Below are 27,088 nucleotides of genomic sequence, written 5' to 3' on the forward strand. Positions count from 1 at the left end.
ACGCCAAGAGTATGGAACTAAGTGTCGGAACTTTGAATGTAGGAACAATGACAGGTAAAGGTAGAGAGCTGGTTGACATGATGCAGAGAAGGAAGGTAGACATACTGTGTGTCCAGGAGACCAGGTGGAAAGGGATTAAGGCCAGAAGCTTAGGGTCAGGGTTTAAGTTGTTCTATCATGGCGAACACAGAAAGACAAATGGAGTTGGGGTTATCTTAAAAGAGGAGTTTGTCAGGAATGTCTTAGAAGTAAAAACAGTATCTGATAGAATGATTAGACTGAAGCTAAAAATTGAAGGTGTGGTGTTAAATGTTGTTTGTGGGTATGCCCCACAAGTAGGATGTGAGCTGGCGGAGAAGGAGAGATTTTGGTTGGACTTTGATGAAGTCATACAGAACATCCCGAGTAGTGAGAGGGTTGTAATTGGTGGATACTTCAATGGACATGTTGGCGCAGGAAACAAAGATGATGAGGATGTGATGGGCAGGTTTGGACTCCAGATGAGGAACGCTGAAGGACAAATGGTGGTTGACTTTGCTAAGAGAATGGAAATGGCTATTGTGAATAATTTCTTTCAGAAGAGACAGGAACATAGGGTGACCGATAAGAGTAGAGGCAGAAGTACACAGGTAGACTACATTTCGTGTCAACGGCGCCATCTAAAGGAAATCAGTGACTGCAAAGTAGGGGTTGGTGAGAGTGTAGCCAGACAGCATAGGTTGGTGGTGTGTAGGATGATGCTGGCAGTGAGGAAGATGAAGAAACCAAAGGCTGAAGTGAGGACAAAATGGTGGAAGTTGAAAAAGGAAGAGTGTTGCATGACATTTAGGAAGGAGATAGGACAAGCACTGGGTGGGCAAGAGGTCCTTCCAGATGACTGGCAAACGACAGCGAACATAATCAGAGAGACAGGTCGGAAAGTACTTGGTGTATCGAGTGGAAGAAAGGTAGATAAGGAGACCTGGTGGCGGAATGGGGAGGTACAGGAGTGTATACACAGAAAGAGGTTAGCAAAGGTGAAGCTGGTCACTGAGAGGACGGACGAGAGTAGACAGCAGTACAAGTACATGCAGCGCACGGTTAAAGTAAAGGTGGCAAAGGCCAAACAAGAGGCTTATGATGACTTGTATGTTAGGCTGGACAGCAAGGAAGGTGAGACTGATCTTTACAGGATGGCGAGACAAAGATAGTAAGGACTTGCAGCAGGTTAGGGTGATTAAGGATAGAGATGGCAATGTATTAACAGGTACCAGTAGTGTGACGGCAAGATGGAAAGAGTACAATTGATGAATGGGGAAAATGAGAAGGAACAAAGAGTAGAAGACGTGGCTGTTGTGGACCAAGATGTAGCAAGCATTCGCAAGGATGAAGTGAGCAGGGCGCTGAAGAGGATGAAGGGAGGGGCATGGGGGGAGGCAGTCGGGCCTGATGATTTACTAATCGAGGTATGGAAGTGTCTTGGAGCGGTGGCGGTGGTGTTCCTGACTGGGTTATTCTACAAGATCTTAGATGTTGAACAAATGCCTGCAGAATGGAGACGAAGTGTACTCATGCCCATTTTTCAGAACAAGGGAGATGTGCAGAGTTGTAGTAACTACAGAGGAATAAAGTTGATGAGCCATACAATGAAACTATAGAAAATAGTAGTTGAAGCTAGACCAGGGGTGGGCAAACTTTTTGACTCGCGGGCCGCATTGGGTTCTAAAATTTGACAGAGGGGCCGGTCCAGGAGCATTTGGAGGGAGTGTTTGGGCCGGAAATACTAAACCTAAAGCATTAAAGGACAACCGACGCCACCGGACAAGTTATGTCCATAATTGATAATATCACTTCAAATGACTTCGACTGAGCATATTTTACAAAGATTCCACCGCATATAGCTATAGTTTAAGTTTTAAGACTTGCGCTGAATATTCATGAAGTCTTGTTTTCGAGTTGATGACGATCCCCATGTGACGTCACGTTTGGCCGAGAAAGCGGCACACAATGCATTTTGGGTACTTTGTTTGGTCTGAAAACTTCGTGTTGATCCGTGTTGGTGGCAAAAGTAGAAGGAAAACATAAATAACGCCATGGTAAATAGTTGTGTGTTGCACCAAGACAACTATTTGATATTCGCTGACACAAATTCCCAGCTGACAAATCAACCCATTTCCAACGGAGCGCAATCTTCTGCATTTTCTGGGTGCTACATTGCTGTCATTGACGGCTCGAATTGATATGGGAGGACTCCTTGAATCAATTGAAAACATTTATGCTTTCCTCTTCAGAACTATTTGAATCATATTCATAACTGGATGAGTAAAGAGAAAGCATCTTCTCCGAATCTGAAGCCATTGTTTTGATTCTCGAGCAAGGCAAGACGTCTTGGCGTGACGTCACGAACAAGGGGGTGGGACCTTCTGAAACTGGCCATTTCCGGATTCATTTTGAAGTCATTTTTATTGGTGTTTTTCATTTAACTAAAAATATCATCCTGCCTGATTTGGGTATTTTAGATGCTATAAAACGTTTTTCTGATGTCAGTCGGAAACAAAAAAAATGGTGCCGGTTGTCCTTCAAATGTAGTGTGTACAACCTCATAGCACAGTAAGAACACTACAACCCAATTTATTAACTGTCTTTCAAATGTGAAAAATATCCCTGATTAGTGTACCGTCGCCGAGCACACAGACGTAGGCTACCTGCAGTTGAAATTTGCATACTCGGCACGGCAGCCAATCAGAAGCCTGCTTCTCTCTTCCGGACTTTCGCAAGCGTTATAAAGTCGTGCAATTGCATATCATTTTCCAAAATAGATGCACAGAACCTCAGCCCAGAAGAAAGATTCAAAAGAAGCTAACAACATATGTGACGCTACAAAACGTAAATTTACATTAAACCGTGACTGTGAAGTGTACGTGAGACTTATGAAAGGGGCTTAGTGGCTCGTAGGAAGCAATGCAAACGTTGCATTGTACACCACAATGACAATCGACTACTGCAGCAAAATCTACAGCCTTGCACATTTACCGTAAACTAAGGACGGTAGTATTTGTAGTAGGTACATTCTTGATTTTAAAAAAACTTTACTTTGTGACAATGTTTTTAATGTGATTTGTTGTTTCATCGTTTTTTAAGTTGTGAAAAATGGGGCAGGCAACTTTTCACTTAGCTGCCCTGTTGTCTGCTAACTTTTTGTCATGAGTTTCAGGCACTGTTTTTACTATACTTTGGGCAAGTTCGGCGGGATTAAAAAGCCTAACGGGCCGTATGTGGCCCGCGGGCCGTAGTTTGCCCATGCTGAGCTAGACTAAGAGCAGAAGTGAACATTTGTGAGCAGCAGTATGGATTCATGCCAAAAAAAGAGTACGACAGATGCAGTGTTTGCTTTAAGAATGCTGATAGAGAAGTACAGAGAAGGTCAGAAGGAATTGCATTGTGTCTTTGTAGATCTGGAGAAAGCGTATGACTGGGTGCCCAGATAAGAGCTGTCGTATTGCATGAGGAAGTCTGGAGTGACAGAAAAGTATGTCAGAGCGGTGCAAGACATGTATCATGACTGTAAAACAGTTGTGAGGTGTGCTGTCGGTGTGACGGAGGAATTCAAGGTGGAGGTGGGACTCCACCAGGGTCAGCTCTGAGCCCTTTCTTATTTGCTATGGTGATGGACAGGTTGACAGACAATGTTAGACAAGAATCTCCTTGGACCATGATGTTTGCAGATGACATTGTGATCTGTAGCGAGAACGGGGAACAGGTGGCGGAGAAACTAGAGATGTGGAGATATGCCCTGGAGAGGAGAGGAATGAAGATCAGTCGCAGCAAGACGGAATACATGTGTGTGAATGAGAGGGATCCAAGTGCAAGAGTGATTCTACAGGGAGAAGATATAAAGAAGGTGGAGGAATTTAAGTACTTAGGGTCCAGAGCAATGGAGAGTGTGGAAAAGATGAAGATGAAGAAGCGTGTCCAGGCAGGCTGGAGCGGCTGGAGAAAAATGTCAGGTTGAATGTGTGATAGAAGGGTTTCAGCTAGGATGAATGAAAAGTGTATAAAACAGTGATGATACCAGCCATGATGTTTGGACTGGAGACAATGCCGCTGAAGAAAAGACAGGAAGCAGAGCTGGAGGTAGCAGAGCTGAAGATGTTGAGGTTTTCTTTGGGAGTGACCAGGTTGGATAGGATCAGGAATGAGTACATTAGAGGGACAACTCATGTTAGAGGCTTTGGAGAGAAAGTCAGAGAGGCCAGACTGAGATGGTTTGGACATGTCCAGAGGAGAAAGAGTGACGATATCGGGAGAAGGATGCCGAACCTTGAACTGCCAGGCAGGAGACCGAGAGGAAGACCGAAGATGAGGTTTATGGATGTTGTCAAAGAGGACATGAAGGTAGCTGGTGTGAGAGAAGAGGGTGCACAAAACTGGGTTAGATGGAGGACATTGATTCGTTGTGGCAACACCTGAAGGGAAAAGAAGATTTTCCATTGTATATAGCGCAGGGGTCGGGAACCTATGGCTCTTTTGATAATTGCATCTGGCTGGCCGACAAAACTAAATACATATTCTTACTTTTTTGCTGTTCGTTTCGCTCATCATTGTTTGGGCGGCAGTTGGCGGAAAGCGGCATTTTGATTGGATGATACTGACCAATGGCCATTGATGTCGAAACAGGTAAACACCGTCTTAAAAAGCCTGACCAGTAAAAAAATGACGAGTATCGTACACTTCAGGTTGAATGGACAGGAGGATTCGCCTTTGTGGAGAGAAAAAGTTGATTCTAATTTGCAATGAAACAATGCCATCGATGAAACAGTCGAATGTCAATGGCAAACTAAAGAGCAGTGTGAAGGCTAGCTAGCAGTAACTTTGCCTATGGGCCTGGCAAGTTGACTTTCATTCCAATCATTTGGCTGATTTTTTTAACCCCAGTCCGATAGAATTTAGGATTTTTTTTTCTGATGAAAGAAGAGAGTCGAATGTTTCTAACGCTGTACTGAATGCTTATGTAGTTCAAAATTCAATGGTCTGTGGGTCCTGGAATTCAAGTGACAAAGACAAAAACCCTGGCACTAGAATGGACACATTTTTGCACATGTCGGTTATTGAATGGGTTAAGTTCCTTCTTTCTGAAACTGCCCACATCACCCAGATCATGCAAGTCCTTCTAGAATAGGAACGTCATAATCGGTGTGATAGAAACATATATTTGAGTGATATTTTTTTTTTACTGAGAGCAAAGTGTAGCCTGATTGTTAGTGGAAATTAGTTTTGGAGAAATTAATTGTTTGAAGGTGTCCCTCGAATTTGCAATATGCAAACAACACAAGGCCAACACGAAAAGTTGCAGAGTCTCAGTACTGTTTAAGATGGGGGAGCAAATCGTCAAACACATTGTTTGGAAACTGCATCGCTACATTAGTGTTTTGTTCCGACGGCCATGGCCATACATGGGCCAACCTGGATGGGCGTGAGACAATAAATATGTGTCTGTGTGTGTGTGTGTGTGTGGGGGAGGGAGGGGGGGCAAGATGGCCAAATGCGACAAGCTGTGTTGTTTGCTGGACCAGATTTAGAAATGAAGAAAAAAAATTCACTGTCACGACACAGCATTCAGAGGCGGTCATTTTTTAGGACCCATTTAAGCCAAGAGCTCTGGAACTTTTTAAGCATATTTGCAGACATTTCAGTACAGGCTGTGCACAAACTCATGTAAATGCAAGTTTGTGTGAGTCTTTCCTATTCACTTGGCAAAGGTCCCACAAGAGTGACAGAATTCACATTTGGCTGAAAGCAACAAACAGAGAGCTTATTGGGTCACAAGGAAGCTTCTGAAAAACAGTTGGATAAGGCGGCGGCATCAATGCAAGGCATGTTTGTAATTGTAGTGTCACACTAGTCGCACATGTTCTTAATCTCGACCATACATGCTTTATAATTCCGATGTAGAACATAAGGGATAAACCCGCATCAAATTAAAGGAAGTGCAGCAGCTTTCCTGTTTTCACTTTGAAATGCTAAATCGGGATTCTTTGCAACTGGTGGTCTACTCGAGCACTGCGGCAGGATTGTGGGGAGGTGGAGGATGAGGCAAGAGTAGCATGTGAGAACTCAGCTGGCTCTACTCCCTTTGTAGCTCCATCTAATAAAATGTGCATTGACCATGTTGTTCCCCACCAAAGATTTGAACGCAGTCGTACAGCGAAGTGGCACTATCATCATCCCACACAACCCACAGTCGACGCTTCTGTGGAAGCACATGTGGTGCAAACACACACACAAAAAAAAACAATCTGACCAAGCGACTTCCTGCTTTCTGTGAACATTTCAAAGTATCAAACAAAGCACAGCAGCTGCTGCTGTCGATCCCACATCATTGCTGGTTTAACGGACCAACTATATGATCGCATAGTTGTTTGAAGTGCAAATATGGAGTCAAAACCCACAAATTGTTGTTCATTCAAATAATTACGTAACACCTTATGGAAATATTGGACTGGGCCAAGGAAGAAAGCATCACAATTATTTTGGGTTCGTTGTTTATCATTGCGAGACAGGAATTTTACTTTCTCAGTTTAAAATGAATAATGTACAAGGAGTGTATCAACAGAGGTGTCCAATTCTGCATTGATACAAATTAGGATTGAGCAGCATGGCGCTGATGGTGTACCACCTTAATTACACTTTTTGACTGATATGTATGCCTTCCCTCTCCCCAGGCACTTCCTCCAGGTCTTGGCAGATCCTGAGGTGTTCCCAGGGCAGTTGGTTGACATAGTCTCTCCAGTGTGTCCTTGGTCGTACCTGGGGTTTTCTGCCAGTGGGGCATGCCCAGAACACCTCACCAGGGAGGTGTCCAGGAGGCATCCTAATCAGATGCCTGAGCCACATCATCTGGCTCCTCATTATGTGGAGGTGAAGCAACCCCCTCTCGGAAGACCGAGCATCTCACCTATATATCTATGAGAGAGCCCGGCCATCCAATGGAGAAAGCTAATTTCTGCTGCTTCTATCCCGGATCTTGTTCTTTCGGTCACGACTCGTAGCTCGTGACCACAGATGAGGGTTTGGACGTAGATCGACCAGTAAATTGAGAGCTTTGCTTTTTGGCTCAGCTCCTTCTTCACCACGGCAGATCGGTACAAAGTCAACATCACAGCAGACGCCGCACCGATCCGTCTGTTGATCTGTCGCTCCCTCCTTCCCTTATTCGTCAACAAGACTCCCATCTACACTTAAACTCCTCCACTTTGTGCAAGAGTTTGACTGATATTTTGGGAAAATATATTTGTCTGAAGTCATACCAAAAAATAATGAATAAGAACAGAAGGTTAGATTTAGTTACAAGCTGCAGACATATTTTGTGAGTGTTCTTCAGAAGTGTGCTAGATTTTTGCCCTCTCTTGTGGTTCATGTCCTTTTACTCACGAGCTCGACTTCGAAAACAAGTGACGTGATGAATGAAGTTGACCTGCCTTCTGGAAAAAATCTTTCCATCCACTTCCTGAAATACTAAATCTTTGTCACCTCTAAATAGACCTATTATAAAGCCTGATAAATAATGACAGTGACAGTAGAGAATGATAAAAATTAAACCTTTTTTGATTTTAACTCATTAACTGCCAGACGATGTGCAAAAATGCCATTGTCACTAGAATTCCAGGACCCACAGAATATTGAGTTTTAGGACGACATCAACATTCAATGGAACGTAAGAAACCTTAGACTCTCTTCTTTCATCAGAAAAAAAGAGTTAATTTCTAAGTTAAATGGTCTGCAGTTATCTGAGCTTGAAATGAGGGTGGCTGTCCAAAATAAAATACAATACATAAAAATTGATTCATATCACGCTTCAACAACAGCTTAAGCTTGAACAACGCGCTAACATGGACAAAAGGCAAATGCTGCCCACTCATTGAAGGGAAAAAAACATTGCCAGAGGTCTGACTAGCACTTTATCGGCACTCCCGCGAGAAAAACAAAAACTCAAACAAATTCAAGAATGGCGCTCAACGTCACACTTTTCAATTCACGAATAAATTTGGGAATGGCAGCGAATGACTTAATGCAGATGGTTTGACTTTTAAGATTTTATTCCTATTTCCATTGAATACTGCGAGGAAACTGGAATTTTGAAATGTTCACCGATTAGCCTTCAGCAGGTGTATCCAAACAGATCACAGTTGGGTCACAGTTCCGGAAAAAAAACAAGCCTGACCTGAAATTCCTCGCGGAGCTGCGAGGAATTGCTTTGTGAATCCACTCTCAGTAACTCTCTGTAGGCAAGCGAGAACTCGTTCACCAAAATGGCCGTCTCGCCACACAAGCAAGCCTCCAAAATGGCATCATGGATGAATATGTACTGCTCCTGTCGGCAGATAGAGAAACACTTCAGAAACGTAAATAATCTATTGTTCATCCACTCGCACAGTCTAATATTTGAAATGCATTAGTGGACATTAACCCTTGTTGATCTGACCTCCGTCTGGATCATGTTGATGCGCCTCGAGCAGAGGGTTTTTACACAGTTGTAGATGTCCACCACACCTTCACACTCAGCCATGTCCAACATGACATCCAGCACAATGTAGCAGCCTGTGCGGCCCGCCCCCACACTGAAAGACACATCAAGAAAGAACCTCATTAGGAAATTTGCACTTGTTCAAGCGGAGAGCGTCTTTTGCGGTGGCTTTTCAATAATTAACAAAGCAGCTGTTGCACTCCAATGGGGCGCCACCCAATTTGAAAGACAGACTGTTGGAGCCTCAAAGATCAAAGTCTTCTCTCTTTTTTCAAGCTTGTACTGACTTGATTTTGTGTTAACTGGACGTTAAGAGTTCATGACTCTGGAAAAGATGGTATATTGTACACGACATTCACTGACTGATGCACTAAGAATGCATGCTGGGTTTAAAATGAATACAAGGTTCAAAATAGCAGCGACAAATCATTTTGAAAGTGAGGAAACTGAATGTGTTTCTTGCTTATAGCTGAAATTACATTTGGTGGTAAGTTTTGCATGAACACACATGGGTTCCTAATTTCTGTGTATATATATGTAATAGATATGTGCAATCAAGAAGAAAATGAAGTTATCTTTCAACAAATACGAAATTGTGGTTGATAAAAAAACAAAACAAAACGGTATTTTTAACAAAATCTGGGTGATACACGGGTTTTGACGTGCAAACCGAAGGTCACAGACTTGAATGGTTTATATTGACATTTCAAAAACTCAACAGCATTTCATTGTATGGCAGGAGCATGTAATTTTGTATTGCTGAAAGGGTTGATGAGACAAGGCACTCTGCTGCATTTCGTGTACATTTTCTTTTTGAACTTCAATTTGCAGCCAACTGTTACCAGACTGATCATGAAACCACATGAAATGTCAATGTGAAAATTTATCTACCTTGCAATTTAGAAACACGAGTAGACTGTAGACAAACACAGTAAATCTCAGCAAATTTCCCCATTGCTGGATTATTAAAGGCTTTCTGATTCTGATTCTTCTCGCAAGAGAGTCTCACGGCAAGCAGGATAACTTTTGCGAGAACGCTAAATTTGGTCATTTGTTTGAAACTGCATCACAGACCAAAAAAAAGGAAAAAAAAGTCGGGGCGTACAAAGACAACTTTCAGCAGAATTTAAACACCCTCTCAAGAACTATTTAGATAGATTCAAAAACACAACATATTCAATTGTTTGTTTCTTATACCACACAAATCAAGACTGCATAATTTGTTGAGAGGATAAACTTTTCATGTTCCACGTTCTTAAAAAGATTGAAGTTTCATTTTCTATGTCATTGATTTTCCGTATTTTGAGGATTATAAGACGCACCTTCAACAAATGACATACCATATTTTCTGGTGTATAAGGTGCACCCAAAAGCCTTGATTTTCGTCAAAAGATGACCCTGCGCCCTATACGCAGATGTGCCTTATATGTGAAGTAATATTGAGCCACAACAGGTCTTGCAACTACTCCCAGCAGGCACTGACTACATTTGCCACTGTCAAAGTAGTGCGTAACCCTAGCCTCTACTGTAGCACCTCATAATGTGGTGTGCGTTATATTTGGAAAACTTTTATATATACATATATTGTACAGGGTGACCTAAAAAGTTGCGTACCCATAAAAAGTTCAATTGTGGCTTTGATTAAAAAGCTATTTATTTCAAATTACTACCACACATTATTCAGTTTTTGCAACACCTCACACCATAGTTTCAGCTATTGCTGTCCATTTTTAGTCAATTTATGGCTTTTTTATGGCCAAGGTGTGTTCCAAATGTCCACCATTTCGTTGCAAGCAAACCTGTACTTTTCTGTCAAAGTTGTCAATAAATTTTACACACTCCTCTTTCGAGAGAGTGACCCAAAAAGACGCGTCTTACTGGGTCCCCCACAATGTTTTCTCCCGAAACAGCAACTTGACTTGGAGTCACCATTAGAACTTCCCCCCCAACCAAGTACAACCATAATCATGACCCATTTGACACGTGCCTTGTATGTAAGAGGACAACTGATTAATGCCATTATTTAATGATTGTTTGCCTGTATGAAATGAATGGTGATTAAAAAAAAGCTACCTGCAATGGACCACCACAGGACCGGCGTCAGGAGGAGTCGAGGCTTTCACCCTTCGTATAAAGGCTAGCAAACCAGTGGCGTGATAGGGCACCCCATGCTCAGGCCAGGATGTGAAGTGAAAATGACGGACCTCATGCTTGGTTGAGTATCCTCTCTGTCAACAGAAACATAGTTAACATGAGCGTGTAAAACACAGCATTTTGCATCAGAGCCACAGGGCTCCTACCCCCTCCCCTCATTTTTTTATTGGGAGGCAAGCTCCCATCTATTCTGTCGTGGTCCCCCTCTGTTATAGATGTGACAGATTTCTTGGCTGTGGGCAATATTTATATGTGGTCTTGGGTCTTCTAGGACAGTTGGGCCTCAGGGCATCACAGACTCAGAGAAGATGTAGTTTTACAGACGTGGAAAGGAATAACTCAGGCCGGCTGAGCCGAGGGGGTGCCGGCTGCATTCACACGACAATTTCTCCCTCTACAGAGGGATGACAAAGTCAAGCTGAAAAGCAAAGATTTGGTGAAGAACAGAAATGCAGGCTGCGCACCCTGTTCAAAAAGCCTCTAAAAATGCAAAACAAGCTGTCACCGGTTCCCAACTTCTTACTGATTTGAATAAACAGCGCAGTGTGCTTACGAAAGAGCGAGTGTGACAGAGTGTTGATAATGCTATGTTTGTGCCACTGTCACTTTCAGACACGCTTGGATCTCCTCCAATGAGACACCCCAGGAGATTGACAGACGGCAAAGAAGGCCAGCCGGGCCAAACATTGCTAAAGCCACGTTGGAAAGACGGGCAGCGGTGTCCCTATAATGACTACTAATTCTTTACAGATTAGCATGTCACCCTCAAGCCGATCAGAAGCCAACCCTGTCTAGTATTTAATCCGTCGCTAATGCTGCATTTCTAATTTGAAGGCTGACTTCGGCAGGTAAAAGAGAAACTCTAAACTGTACTTCCGAATGATCCATGGAAAGTGATGGAGCATACATAAGCCCCATCCCTACTATCGAACTCGAGCCTGCCCTGGCCACTTGAACGTAGCATTGGATAGCTCTTCCCTCCATAAAAAAAATCGTTGGATGCAGAAGAGTACGGTACTTCCAAATTTTGTCAAAGGATGGCAGTGATAAAATTAGACATGAAGGCTGCACATTAAAAATTCTTCAAGGAGGAGTCTGAGCCTTTTCGGCAGCACAAATATGCTAGCACTTGCGCTCGCTGGACAGCTATGGGGCGAGTATGCTTTTTTGCACCTGTAATGGGCAGCATTTTCACACGCCCAGTTTTGTTCAACGGAAACGTCGGTGCTGTTGGACAGTCTGCGGCTGGATGGATCCATGGCTTGAGGAGCTCGCAATGAGAAGAAAGGAGCGACAGCACGGAGTGCGGTTGTGTATGTGGAACTGACGCGGCTTGGAATTGTAGTGCATTTACATGGGACATGAGATGTGAGACAATCTCTTTTCGTCAATGGATGCTACAGCTTTGTGTTTGCTTTCAACATTTAGCTTGTAGTAGACGTGCACATTCCACCATGCCATCGCTGATTCACTGGTGAAAAGGATGCTTTGATCCTCTCTTCTTTCATCTAGAACTGCTCCATACAACAAAGAGGATGAAGAAAGTGCTTAAGATTGAATGACTGATTGTGTCTTTTGTGTTGTGTCACATTATTTGTTATTTATTTTTTGTTTTTCGTTGTTTTGACTTCAAGATGGCACCGCGAGAGTGGCTGCCTTTACAGCATACCCTGTATTTTGTTTTTCTACTTCTTTCTGCCCTTCCCTCTTCCTTTCATAACTTTGCTGCTTCCCTTCATAACTTTGCTGCTGTGAAATTTCTCCTCTGAGAGACTAATAAAGGCTAATCCAATCCAATCATATTTTTGTGAATTGCATTTTACATATCAAGAATTATTCAAAGAGCAAAATGCACTCACCCTTTCCAAGGCAAATGTGCGGACTGTGTATTCGGCAAGCGTCTCCGTTTTTAGCAGAGTGATTTTTATGTCACCGTACATCTCGCTGTCATCAGGCCAGTATTTACAGCATTTCACCTGCGTATGAAAAACATTTTTTTAAATCGGAAGTTATTTTATTCAAAATGTACTTCAGGTGGTTGAAAAAAAATAGAAACTAAAAAAGTATTACGTAGGCAAACATTTGAATCATCAAAAGTGAGACCGAAATGCCATTATTGTATATCACCAGGCTGTACGGCATTTAAAGGACAACCGACACCATTTTTTTCTGTTTCTTAAGTGACGTCAGAAAAATGTTTCATAGCATCTAAAATACCCAAAACATGCAGGCTGATATTTTTAGTCAAATGCAAAACACCAATAAAAATGACTTAAAGCACAGGTGTCAAAGTCAAGGCCCGCGGGCCAAATCCGGCCCGCCACATCATTTTTTTGGCCTGCGAAAGCAAATCAAACTTGTGAAATTCCATGATGATTGCTAAAATCTGAGCCAAAATTTCATATTTTTGGATGTCAACCACAATAAAAGTCATTATTCTTGACTTCAGATTTGAAAATGAGTTATTCATTAATTTGCTGTGTGCTCTATATGTAATATTTGAAGGGATTTAAACATTCTAATGGGTTCCCCAAATTCATAACGGCCCTCGAGAGGAAACCATAAATACAATGTGGCCCTGACTTAAAAGTGTCCAAAAATTACTTCAAAATGAAACAGAAATGGCCAGTTTCAGAAGGTCCCGCCCCCTTGTTCGTGACATCACGCCAATACATCTTGCCTTGCTCGAGAATCAAAACAATGGCTTCAGATTCGGAGAAGATGCTTTCTTGTTACTCATCCAGTTATGAATATGATTCAAATAGTTCTGAAGAGGAAAGCATAAAGGTTTGCAATCGATTAAAGAAGTTATTCCGTGTCACTTTGAGGCATCTAGACTGAAATGTAGCATGCCAGATAATGTACAAGATGGCGCCCAAGCTCCGTTGGATATGGGCTGATTTGTCTGCTGGGAATTTGTGTCAGCTCGTATCAAATAGTAGTCTTGGTGCACCACACAACGATTCACCATCGCGTTATTTCTTTGTTTTCCTTCTAATTTCGCCATCAACACGGATCGACACGAAGTTTTCAGACCAAACAAAGTACCCAAAATGCATTGTGTGTCGCTTTCTCGGTCAGTGACAATACCTACCGTGATGTCACGGTAGGTATCGTCACCAACTCAAAAACAAGACTTCCTGAATATTCAGCGCGAGTCTTAGAACGTAAAATATAGCTGTATGCGGTGGAATATTTGTAAAATACGCTCAGTAAAAGTCATTTGAAGTGATTTTACAAATTATGGACACAACTTGTTCGGAGCGTCGGTCGTCTTTTAAAGTGCAACTCTCATACCACTGTTTTGATAATCCACGTATTTATTGTGAATCTCATGCAAATGACTGTTGCTTATCTTGACATTTTGTCTTAAAAACAGTACACTGACCAAAAAAAAAAAACAAAGATTTCCTTCATTTGAACATTGTACATTGGTTTGCACAATTGCAATTATGTCATCTACCTACGCTTTCCTTAAAACTGAATAAATAACATGTATTAGTTGAACACATTTTAATCATGTGCCAACAAAAATGGAGTACTTTTTTTCATTTTTTTTCATTCTTTATTTTCATTTTTTTGAGAAAGGGAACATATCTGATGGGATGTATTGTTTGAATCATGAAACAACGTAATCAACTCCAGTCTAATAGCATAAAGGTGTTATTTGGCCTCATCCTGAAATCATCTCATCCACTGCTTATTTGTTGATGCTTCTCATAGTAGTTCCCAAATGGAAAACCGAATTGCATGTCAGGCTCGTGTTTCAAAATGGTGCAATTTTACTATCCATTGAGGTAATAACTTGATCGAGAAAATGGGGCACTTAGGGTAGAATACATCGGCATTTACTTATGCGAAAACAAAACAATAAACCTGTGCGGTCAGTGACAAAAGCTGACCTTTCCCCTAATATGCGGCTTATTTATACACTGCATGTGTCAAATATTTCCAAAAACGGCATTATGACTGTTTTGTCAATCTATGAAAGCAAAACGTTGATGTTCTCTCAAAAAATGATGTGCAAATTCAATACACAATATTATAGACATCTGCTTATCAGTATCATCTGCCAGTAAATGGCATGATTCGCATTTTTCACCTCAAGGGTGGCCAAATCAAAACTGTCATTTATTTACTGTATGTTTGCAACAAAGACTTGACGGTTTTGGACATTATTTCGAGAATCATTTTAATTCTACTCACAATAATTATGACATAAGAGATGAAAGAAGTACAAGATGGCGCCAGAGTAGGCAGCCGTCAGCAAGTTCTCTCACGAGCTTTGCTTTTTTTGTTGTTTTTGTGTTTTCTTTTGTCACTTTGAGTTGTTGTGCGTCATGACAAACGGATACGGATTGTTTTTCAGCATTTTTGCCCACGACATTCCTCAAGGAAGAGACTGCAAAGCAGTTTCACCTTTTCGCCAGCAAGAATATGCCAGCACTGTTTTTGATTGGGAGGAATGTCGGTGAAATTTGACGGTCATCATCATCATTATCATAACTGGGGCGATTGTGGTTTTTTTTGCGCCTGTAATGGGCAGCATTTTCACAGCCCCGCTTTGTTCAGTGGAAAGATCGGTGCTGTTGGACAGCCTGTGGCTGGATGGATGCATGGCTTGAGGAGCCCGCGATGATAAGAAAGGAGCGTCAACGCAGAGCGCCGATGCATATGTGGAACTGTCGCGGCTTGGAATTGAAGCGGATTTACGTGGGACAGGAGATGTGAGCTAATCTCTTTTCGTCAATGGATGCTACCATTTCCTGTGTGCGTTCAACATTTAGCTCATAGCAGCTGTGTACATTTCATCATGACGTCCCTGATCTACTGGTGAAAAGGACAATTTGATCGTCTCCTCTTATCTCGAATTGCTCCATACAACAAAAAGGCTGCAGAAAAGTGCTTAAAATTGAATGACTGTCTTTTGTGTTGTGTCCAATTATTTGTTATTTCATTTTTCTTGTTGTTTGGACTTCAACATGGCGCCTCGAGTGTGGCTGCGTTTACAGTTTCTTCCTTTCCTTTCCTCATACTTTCATCACTTTGCTGCTGTGAAATGTAAAATTTCTCCACTGCAAGACTAATAAAGGCTAATCCAATCTGATCATACTTTTGTAAATTATTGTGAGTTCCTTTATCTGCCCGCCCCATTTTTTATCCAATTTGTTCCTGGGTTCAAAATAGCATCATAATGTAGTGACCTGAGAGTTGGAAAACTTATCCAGCCCAGACAAAGGAAATATCTAAAAACAAACAAAGAAATGACTGACAAACAAGCACAAACACTGAAATCTTTGAACTGGGTGGAGCTAAAAGGGGACACGGGAGGGAGAACGTTACTTACCCTGCCCACTTCCACCAGTTTAGTGATCATGACGATGCTGAAACAATTTTCCTGCCAAACCATTCTCCAGAAATCATAGAGTGTTTCCTGTTTGGGTCCTGGAAGGCAGATGGAAGGAAGCAAGAGCGCCATTAAACACCCGTCATCTCAACAAGGGATTTACTGTCTTGAGTAATGCTGTATTATTGGGACCTTGGTGTCCCTCCTCCATTGGCAGAATCTCACAAGAATGTGCGGTTATTAAAGCTATACAGGACAATTCCTGGCAGTGGAAAGAGGTGACGGTTGCGAAAACAACAGTCGATGATGATGAAAGCCTCAAGGACCATCAATCATTTTGGAGACGTTTAAAGAAGCAAAAAGCAACTTTAAAACAAGGAGAGAGCCAATTCGTGTCTTTTTTTTCCTCCATACTTTCTAGTTCCATCTCGGTCAAAGAGTGAGCTTTGAGTGACTCGGTGACAGGAGCCGCCGAGGAGTTGACACATCTCCTAACAATTTGGAGTCAGTGGAGTGAAATTTCAAATGCTCGCACTCCTCAAGGTTCATGAGAAACGACAATGGACTCTCTTTCTCTTCTCTTTCTCTCTTGCCGCAGAGACTGGGAAGATCTAACTAATGCGTTAATGATCTGCTTCCTCAATGATTAATTAAGCAACCATCACAATCCAGGCACAATAACACATTAGAATCTTTTTGTGCATGAGTGGGTTCACTGGTGACATAATCCTTAATTTATTACACCCCAACTCACCGTCAAAACACACACACAAATGGACACTCACCCTGAGAGGCGATGAAATGGTTGGATCGATGGTAGCCCTGAAAGAGAAGAGAGAGATGACATGGTGAGTAAGCCATCTGTCTCACACACACAGCCCTGTGTCTCACCCCTTTCCTCTTGTCATCTCTCACCCGCTCCCTGACCAGTGCCATGTTGTGTTTTACTGCTTTCTGACCTAATGCTGACTCGTGTCTTTGTATGCGTAGCCACAACGAGGAACCACACTCTCCTAATGCCCCACCACGGAAAAAATAAAAAATAAAAAATAAAAAATAAAAAACTGAAATAAATCTGTCCAAAAGTGAATCCTTCAGCAAGGTTTAGTCACAGTGAAGTTGGTACAACTAAAAGAGCAATATCTGGATCCTTTGCAAAAAATAGAACAAAAATTAAAGCTGCGGACTGTTCCGTGTTTATGAAATTGCAGGAATTTTCAGGTGGATGTTGGAATTTTCCACAGGAATTAAGGCAAACAGATGGAATATGTCCACATTTTAAGTGTTATCATTTATAAGTCATTTTTTGTTCAAGACGAAAGTTGGAGATGCTTTTCAATGAACAATAAAAGGATGCAAAGTGAACAGACTAATGTAATCATCTTCGAAATTATAAGACGGTCTGTAACAAGAAACATCTTGCAGCATCATCTTGGTTAGAAAATCCGTTCACTCAGCGTGCTTTTGGGCACCTGAAGAATGGCACCTCCTCTCCTCCCCCTGCACTCTGCCTTGTTTGACAATTGGCTCCTTTTGTCTCTTTTAACTCTTTCATTGCCAGACAATATGCAAAAATGGGTCCACTACAGTGCCAGGGTTTTTGTCATTTTCACTAAATTGCAGGCCCCACAGAATATTGAGTTTTAGGACTACAGAAAAATTCAATACAGCGTTACAAACCTTAGACTGTCTTCTTACATCAGAAAAGGAGTTAATTCCAAAGTTATATGGGTTTGGATTATATAAGATTCAAAGTGGGGGCGGCTGTACAAAAGGTAAATACTGCCCCCTCGTTGGAGAGAAAAAAATTGCCAGAGGTCTGACCATCACTTTATCGGCAACACCCACCCCCCACAACAAAAACCAAAACCCAAACAAATTTGAGAATGCCGCTCCACGTCATGCTTTTCAAATGCTGAATAAATTTGGGAATGGCAGTGAATGAGTTAAACAAAGATAGAGGACAAGTGAGATATTGGGGTTGAGTGACTGTAGTTGTGAACATTTGTAAATTCCCCAGTTGTACTTCCTTTCACAATTTTTCCCCAACATTTCCAGAAACTCTGAATTTTGTTTTTCACCAAAATTGCTAAATCGATGTAAAAAAAGGTATATCATGGAAAAAAACATGTTTCCAAAAAATTAAAACTATTATGGGTTTGCTTTTTAATCTTCATAATTTCCAAAGTAAAGAATAAAATATTTCACAGGTTAACCCAGGCATGGGCAAACTACGGCCCGCGGGCCGCATACGGCCCGTTATGCTTTTTAATCCGACCCGCCAAATTTGCCCAAATTATAGTAAAAACAGTGTCTAAAACTCATGACAAAAAATTAGCAGACAACAGGCCAGACAACGGAAAAGTTGCCTGCCCCATTTTTCACAACTTGAAACACAATGAGACAACTAATCACATTAAAAAACATTGTCTCGAAGCATAAAGTTTTTTAAATCAAGAATGTACCAACTACAAAATTCTACCTTGCTTAATTTACGGTAAATGTGCATGGCTGTAGATTTTGCTGCAGTAGTCCATTCTCATTGTGGTGCACAACGCAACGTTTGCATTGCTCCCTACGAGCCACGAAGCCCCTTTCATAAGTCTCACGTACACTTTACAGTCACGGTTTGATATAAATTTACGCTTTGTAGCGTCACACATGTTGTTAGCTTCTTTTGAATCTTTCTTCTGGGCTGAGGTTCTGTGCATCTATTTTGAAAAATGACTTTATAACTTTATAACGCTTGCGAAAGTCCGGAAGAAAGAAGCAGGCTTCTGATTGGCTGCCGTGCCAAGTATGCAAATTTCAACTGCAAGTAGCCTATGTCTGTGTGCTCGGCGATCGTACACGTGTATTGTTTGTGCGTGAGGGAGAGGGCGTCAGTGGAGAGTTTGTAGAGCGCGCGGTCAGGACAATCCATCCATGATTTGGCGGATTTTTTTTTTTTTCAATAAATGTTGATTTCTTTAACTTTGCCCCTTCGATGACAACTTCAATGAAAATAAAAACAGACGCGATCTTGATAAATCACAGTGCATATGTTATTTTAATCTCTTTCCATTTCCACCTCCAAGTACCTGCGAAATAGTATGTAAACGCCATATTCCTTGAGACAAATTTATTAACTGATCAGGGATATTATTATTATTATTACTGATCAGGGATATTATTCACACTTCATCTCTTCATCTTCTTACTGTGCTATGAGGTTTGTACACACTGCATTTAAAGGACAACCGGCACCCTTTTTTTGTTTCCCACTGAAAAACGTTTTATAGCATCGAAAATACCCAAATCAGGCAGGCTGATATTTTTAGTTCAATGAAAAACACCAATAAAGATGACTTCAAAATGAATCCGGAAATGGCCAGTTTCAGAAGGTCCCACCCCCTTGTTAGTGACGTCACGCCAAGACGTCTTGCCTTGCTCGAGAATCAAAACAATGGCTTCAGATTTGGAGAAGATGCTTTCTTCTCATCCAGTTATGAATATGATTCAAATAGTTCTAATGAGGAAAGCATCAATGTTTGCAATTGATTAAAGGTGTCCTCCAATATCAATTCCAGCCGTCAATGACAGCAATGTAGCACCCAGAAAATGCAGAAGATTGCACCCAAGCTCCGTTGGAAATGGGCTGATTTGTCAGCTGGGAATTTGTGTCAGCGAATATCAAATAGTTGTCTTGGTGCAACACACAACCATTGCGTTATGTGATTTTCTTCTAATTTCGCCATCAACATGGATCAACACGAAGTTTTCAGACTAAACAAAGTACCGCAAAATGCATTGTGTGTCGCTTTCTCGGTCAGGGGCGGTCCAAACGTGACGTCACATGGGGATCGTCATCAACTCGAAAACAAGACTTCATGAATATTCAGCGCAAGTCTTAAAACGTAAACTATCGCTATTTGCTGTGGAATCTTTGTAAAATACTCCAGGCGAAGTCATTTGAAGTGATTTTACAAATTATGGACATAACTTGTTCGGAGGCGTCGGTTGTCCTTTAATTCTTTAGGTTTAGTATTTCCGGCCCAAACACTCCCTCCTAATGCTCGTGGCCCGGCCCCTCTGTCAAATTTTAGAACCCAATGCGGCCCGCGAGTCAAAAAGTTTGCCCACCCCTGGGTTAACCTATCGTATTTACCGGTGTATAAGGCGCACCCCCAATGAAGTGTGTATTTTATAACTTTTTCCATATATAAGGCGCATCGGACTATAAGCCGCAGTAGAGGCCGGGGTTTATGTTTTATTTATTCATGTTTTATTTATTTTTACAGAATACTAGATCTGTTAGAGAGAGAGAGAGAGACAGAGAGAGAGAGAGAGAGAGAGAGAGAGAGAGAGAGAGAGAGAGAGAGAGAGAGAGAGAGAGAGAGAGAGCTCTCACAGCGCCTCACGTTGGTATTAGCGGCGGAAAGAAGCACGACTGTAAAACAGTGCGCAATACAAAATCTAACTTACAGCATCTCTCTATGAACATTTTTCGACATACCCGCAAAAATGTTTGTATGTACTACCGTTGTTCGTAATTCGAATGTTTGTAAGTAGGGAAGCGTCTGTATAAGGCGAACGTGCATATAAGGTGCAGGGTCATCGTTTGAAGAAAATTAAGGCTTTTGGGTGCGCTTTATACGCCAGAAAATACGATGTTTTAAACCAATGTTGATTTCCGGCCATAGAAAAAGTTATGCTGGAATATCGTTATTTCAAAAAAACAGATAGTTTTTTTCCTCATAATGCACTGACAATGCCAGTTACGAACATGAAAGCGGAAGCTGCAAAGTTAATGAAACATTTGCCTATGACTGGACTTCACGTCCAAACAAATGAATGAATTTTGCTTTGAAATGCGATGGATGAACACAGATAATCTGCTGACCAGTCATGCTGTAACCCTTTTTCTTCCGTGCATTCTTCTCCATTTGGCACAGAGAACGTGTCTTCAAATAGAATCTAATATACATTCCCCAAACCATTACGTTCAAATTTGTAAGAAAAAATATGTATATATATTTTTGAGCTCCTTTATACCAAAGTCCTGGCGCAGCATTTGGTACAGTATATCGGTGACAGTTTTTTTCATACGGTCAAGGATGAAGTGAACATGGATTACCAATGAAGTCACCTTCACTGTCTTGAGAGAAATATGGACACGACGAAAAAACATCACCTGGGGGGAGTGTTAATGCGTGGACACAAGAAATGAGCAAGCATTTTTTTTCTGAAAAGAACCGTCTTGTTTATCTAACCTTGCCGAGCAAAGACATACATTTGGCCTTCTGAAAACATCTCCCTGAAAAACTTATGGACGCTGCTCTCGTAAGAAGATAAATGTGTCGAGAATATCTGTTCTGGGCGAAGTGGTTGAAAATAAACAGCCAAACAAACGTTCCAATGACGTTCGGTATACAAACAGCGCTAATGGTGTGCATTCGATATTCGTGATAGCTCTACGTTGAGTGTGTTTGTCTTGCTGATGAATTGCTGGAGTGAGTTGCAAGCAGATTCAGATAATTGGGAAAATTGGGAAAATGGAGATGGATGTTTGGGCCTGCTATCCACAATTCCTCTTGCCCCTGACAATATGTCAGCACAGGCACTTCCCCTTCCTCTGCATTGGATGGTCACCATGGCAACTAAAATTCCTTCCTGGGCCACTTAGGAGGACTAACAAAGACAGCGGGGTCCTCGCTGCCGAGAGGACACATCTACTTATGTTCATTTCAAATCATTAAATGTGTTTTTCTGTCCTTTTCATGTCTCATAAGTACAATCCCGAAAGACACTGAGCATTTGTGGATAGAGGAGTATGGTAAGAGAGCGGGGGGGGGGGGGGGGGGGTAGAGGTTCATGGCTGAGCAAGGAGAAATCAAGCGATGGCAGGCAGAAGAACAAGCGGTGAAGTACTTACTTCCCTGTTAATCCGAATCTACAGGGGTGCAAGGTTGAGGAAATGGGGAGAGGAGTAGAAAAAGAAGACATATATGCTAGTTAATGAAAGAAGCTTTTTGATTGGCAGCTTGCTTTACAGCCAGGTGGGAAGGTGTGTGCATGTGATCATGGAAAAGTAATGTGGGTTGAGCCGGTGAGAGTTGATGATATGTAAGTGCATTTTGCCATCAGGCACCTTCTGTGACTCGATTCACGTGTTTGCAATGTTTGGATTTACCGTATTTTCTGGTGTAAAAGGTGCATCCAAAAGCCTTAATTTTCTTCAAAAACAACCCTTATACGCGGTTGCGCCTGATATGTGAAATAATATTGAGCCACAAACGGTCTCGCAACTACTGTCAGCAGCCACCGACTCCATTTTCCCCGTAGAGGAAGTCGTGTAATGTAGCGCCTTATAATGTGGCGTTTCTTATATTTGGAAAACTTTTATATATTTATATATATTGTGAAAACTTTTATTCATTCATGGAAGATGTGCCTTATAGTCCGGTGCGCCTTATACATGGAAAACGTTTGAACACACACCATTCATTTGGGGTGCGCTTTATAACCTGGAAAATACAGTATTTTAAAATGATTTCCATATATAAGGTGCACTGGATTATAATGCGCACCTCCAATGAATGACATTTTGAAAATTTTCCATATATAAGATGCAATGCAATATAAGGTGCACCTTCAAGGAATGATTATAAGACACATGGTCAGCTTTTGAAAAATTGAAGGCCTTCAGGTGCACATTATAGTGATGAAAATGTGGTACTGAAGTTTGTCTAGAATTTTCTTCCCTTACTGTACCAAATGTTAACCCAACCGGGACCATTGATTGACGGTGGGCCTTATACTCCGGTGCGCCTCATACACCAGAAAATACGGTTTATATACTTGGCAGTGTACAAGGATGAAGTCAGCACATGAAATGTAAAATTGTTCTACGTTGAAAGATGCTCGGCATACATCAGCTCCAAATTTGTTCAATGGAAATTGCATTCAAGCTGAAATAGTGACTGATTTTGAAAAAAAAAAGTACTCCAATCTGATGATAGTATCTCCGAAAACCATATGAAACAGCAGCCATAGTGTTGATATCACCCTAATAACAACACAATTTGGATCCTCCCATTAATAAATGACAGATAACCTCCGCACTGTATGTAAATACAAGCCCACGCCCTCTTTTTAACACACAAAAGGATATCACTGTGTGATGTAAACAAGCCACGAAGAAAGATAATTTACTACATTGCAAAGCACTTCTTGTTGTGGTTTATAAAAACAACTTTCTATTTTTTTTTCTCTAATGTGTTTCAGTGCTATAGCGGGACTGGCTTTTGCATAGAATCTGCGCTCGTGTGTTGATAACATATCAAACAACGAAACTGATTAATTTTCCCCCAGATGAAACTACAGTGACTGACAGAATGAATACATTTATTTTGGGGATACAAATATGTCATGAATATGTTCATGTAATAATGGTTTCATGAGCCAAAGCGAGACTTTGTTTTTTCTGCAGATAAAATGAAAGGTAACATAGCATCAGGCATGGCGAGGCCATCACACAACTGCTCTTCCTTCCTCAACAGGCGCAGCATGCTGTCAAATGGACGCAAAACGCATGTCTTCTTCGAGCAAAGTGCAGCCTAGTGAGCAAAGGCTCAGGCATAAACATTTTTAAAGAGAGAAATATGGGAAACAACAGGTTGCACCTTCTCACATCTGTTTTGAAAGTAACACATTCGCTCAGAGGGACCAATGTTTACCCATAGAAGATGTTCCACATCTTCCCGGTTTCTGAGAACCTATTTCCCATAATTTGTGGAGAAAAAAAGATGGCTGTTTGTGATTCACTGTATTATACTGTATATTCTGATCCTTTCCCGGCACCTCAGGTCAGCTGACCAGCCATTATTTGATGTGCCAAAAACTAATTGGGGGCTCAGAGGGGATCGAACCTTTTCCGTTCCTGGTCCTACTCTCTGGAATGATCTGACACTGAACATTCGGCAAACCCCCTCGCTGCCTATCTTTAAAACCCGTATCAAAACTCACTTGTTCTATTTGACATTTCATTCTGCATGATATTCATGCATATTTGATCTTAGTTTTACTTCCTGGTGCTTTCTACTATCTTTGTGACTGTTTTATTTCATGTATATGACAGTTGTCCATGTTAAGCGCTTTGTTACAGCTTTTTTTTAGCTGTTGTTATAGCACTATATCAATCAACATGTATTGTATTGTATTGTCAAACGATCTGCTGCTCAAAGACTTTGAAGCAATCAAAAATAAGTCCATAACCGTCATTATTGACCCGCCCCTGAGCCAAGGGCTTCTTTCCATAAAAATCTCTTTCAAAAATGGCACAAAACTGATTTTGATGTGTTGGCCTTGTCAGATCACTTTCACTAGAATGATGCATCCTCTCCCAAGTCCAAAACTAAGTACACTCATTCGGCAGGAATTTAATGCTGTGCCTTTTTAATGAAATCTACAAAATCTAATCACTACCAGCCATCATTTCACAGGAAACAAAACCCAGAGTGTGAATATACTGCTGTTACTCGATTTGGTTTGTCATAAAAGGTTAATCCAATTAAAAGAGACCTAACTGCGTACTACATTTATCTTTACAGGATATGTGTTTTCGAGCGTCTTCTTCAGAAAGGCTTTGACAGAAACGTGTTTCTGCTTTTTGCCATTCAAAATAGTGTAGCGAGGGAATCATTCTGCCTCAGCTAGTCACACAGGAACCATATTGAGTTCCTGCGTGAGGTGTGCAAAATAAATCTAGTGAGACAAAGAATCCATATCAAATTGCCACACTTCCCTTGAGATAACGAATCCATGTCAGAGATGAGCATGTGCTTCAATCTTTAGCTGTTTGCTACAACTTGATTTTTGAAAATCCTGCCTGAATCTTGTTCCCCACAAGCTGCTTTTCTTCACCCATGGTGCCGTCTATCGGTGAAATTGGCCTTTCTGAATCAATTATGACTGGGAACATGTACGGATGAGAACACATGAAATCAATTTACCTATTAATAATACGCGGGAATTACTGTGGCACTTCATGTGTGGAAAACACACAAGGTTAACAATGGAAAGGATCATTACCCATCCCTGATGCCCAACGCTCAAGCTCCAGCACACCATCCCGCCCAAGCCCAACTACAGATTGGATAACGTCAATCAAGTCGATTTCATTTAGAGGGATTAGTGGCTTCCCACAAACAAGGTTCATCTCTTTTCCACGCTATTATATTTATTCTCGTCTTTTTAATAAAAACGAGAGGGGACTTTGTCTGAGTCGGGGGAAATGATGGAGGAGTCGACAAGCGTGACAAAAAGTAAGCAGGTTGCTTGATTGGATGAAAGCTTCTGGGCGAAAGTGGGCCAGGTGACTGATTGGCTTACGGGACAGGGAGAGAGCACACACCTTGCTGGAAGTTCAATCTTTTTATCTCCAGTAAAAAATAAATAAAAAATACGGGGAAAGTCAGAAAAATAAAACTTACATCAATGTAGTTGGCGTTGATATAGTCAGAATTGGGGTCTCCCAAGAGAGGGTTGAGCTTGACTCTGTGGCGATCATCTGACACAGTTAAAGACAAGCGAAAAGAAGCACATTGAAGCAAATAAAGAAAGAAAGAAAGAAAGAAAGAAAGAAAGAAAGAAAGAAAGAAAGAAAGAAAGAAAGAAAGAAAGAAAGAAAGAAAGAAAGAAAGAAAGAAAGAAAGAAAGAAAGAAAGAAAGAAAGAAATACACATGCAGGCAAACACAATGAATAGAAACAAATAAATAGACAAATAAATAAATAAAACATAAGTAAATATATAACAAAAGCAAACAAAACAAATAGATAAACAAATACATTCACAAATATATAAATAAATACATAAATAAGCAAGCAAACAAAATAAATAGATAAACAAATAAACACACAAATAAATAATAACAATAAATACAAGAATAAATGAATGAATAAAAAAATAAATATTCAAACAAAATAAATAGATAAACAAATAAATACACAAATACAAAAAGGAAAGAAATACATAGACAAGGAAGCAAAAAAATAAATACATAAACAAATAAACACAAACAAATAAATACAACACAAATAAATAAAACATGAATAAATAAATACAGAAATACATACATAAGCAAGCAAACAAAATAAACAGTCAAAAAATAAACACACAAATAAAGAAATAAATAAAACATAAGTAAATAAATAAGCAAACAAACAAAATAAATAAAAAAATAAACACACAAATATAAAACTAAATACATAAATAAGCAAGCCGTCTGTGTAAGCTCTCAGTCATACAGGAGTGGTCCATTGATGAAAAGGTTACTTCTTTCAAAGAACTACAGATGATGGCTGAAGAAACCTTTTCATCGATAACTAAGCAAGTAAACAAAATAAATACACAAACAAATGAAACACAAATAAATAAATAAAACACAAAAAAAACATGAAAAATAACTAAATAAATAAATAAATAAAAAATACATACATACATACATACATACATACATACATACATACATACATACATACATACATAAACAAACAAATAAATAAATAAATAAATAAATAAATAAATAAATAAATAAATGAAAAGGTATGATTGTTTTACACTAGAGGAGTTATGCTCAGTTGACTTACATCCCAATAAAGTATCATGCATCCCTTTGCTTTTGTCTTTCTTCTTCGTGCAGTCCCAGCCATCAAAGAAGCTCTAAGGAGAGAATAAAGAAAATAAAATTGAATGTAATGCAGACTTTACAAAGCCACTCCATTCACCTCTCCAACAGCCTGATGAAAATAGGGTGCATTTTCTTTAAGCCAGCACAACAGTGACACATGATAGAGGCTTAGCTAAAGAAGCGTTGGATTTTTGTGCAGCGGTTTGATGCGGCATGTACGCTATGAAATGAAATAGAACAAAGCTGAGACCAGTGAGTCTGATTTCTTTACGGTCTTGGACATTAGGGCGTTTCACATACTCTTGAGCTTACATGTGTTCGAACTTCTTATAAAAACACTTTATTTTATGACGCGAAAGGTATTCTTTATTTATTAAACAATCTGACGTAACGGTGGCACCAGTATAAGCCGC

At 40.7% G+C, this 27,088-nt stretch overlaps 1 protein-coding gene across 3 annotated transcripts in view; it reads right to left on the reverse strand.

Annotated features, from left to right (window-relative positions):
- ptprub (protein tyrosine phosphatase receptor type Ub) overlaps positions 1–27,088 on the reverse strand; it is a 267,362-nt gene that overhangs the window by 18,911 nt on the left and 221,363 nt on the right. For 2 of the 3 annotated variants that reach the window (XM_088999589.1, XM_088999587.1), the window contains 9 exons: positions 26,635–26,707; positions 25,478–25,554; positions 21,919–21,936; positions 16,790–16,826; positions 16,005–16,102; positions 12,517–12,633; positions 10,577–10,731; positions 8,462–8,597; positions 8,201–8,350 (listed from right to left, as the gene is read on the reverse strand). In XM_088999589.1, the coding sequence (XP_088855715.1) occupies positions 8,201–8,350; positions 8,462–8,597; positions 10,577–10,731; positions 12,517–12,633; positions 16,005–16,102; positions 16,790–16,826; positions 21,919–21,936; positions 25,478–25,554; positions 26,635–26,707 (861 nt within the window). The remainder of the gene's footprint in view (positions 1–8,200; positions 8,351–8,461; positions 8,598–10,576; positions 10,732–12,516; positions 12,634–16,004; positions 16,103–16,789; positions 16,827–21,918; positions 21,937–25,477; positions 25,555–26,634; positions 26,708–27,088) is intronic. The other variant, XM_088999588.1, reaches the window with a different exon arrangement.

This window comes from Hippocampus bargibanti, linkage group LG06, assembly GCF_051943395.1.
Source record: "Hippocampus bargibanti isolate YZ-2025 linkage group LG06, ASM5194339v1, whole genome shotgun sequence".
NCBI classification, from domain to species: Eukaryota; Metazoa; Chordata; class Actinopteri; order Syngnathiformes; family Syngnathidae; genus Hippocampus; species Hippocampus bargibanti.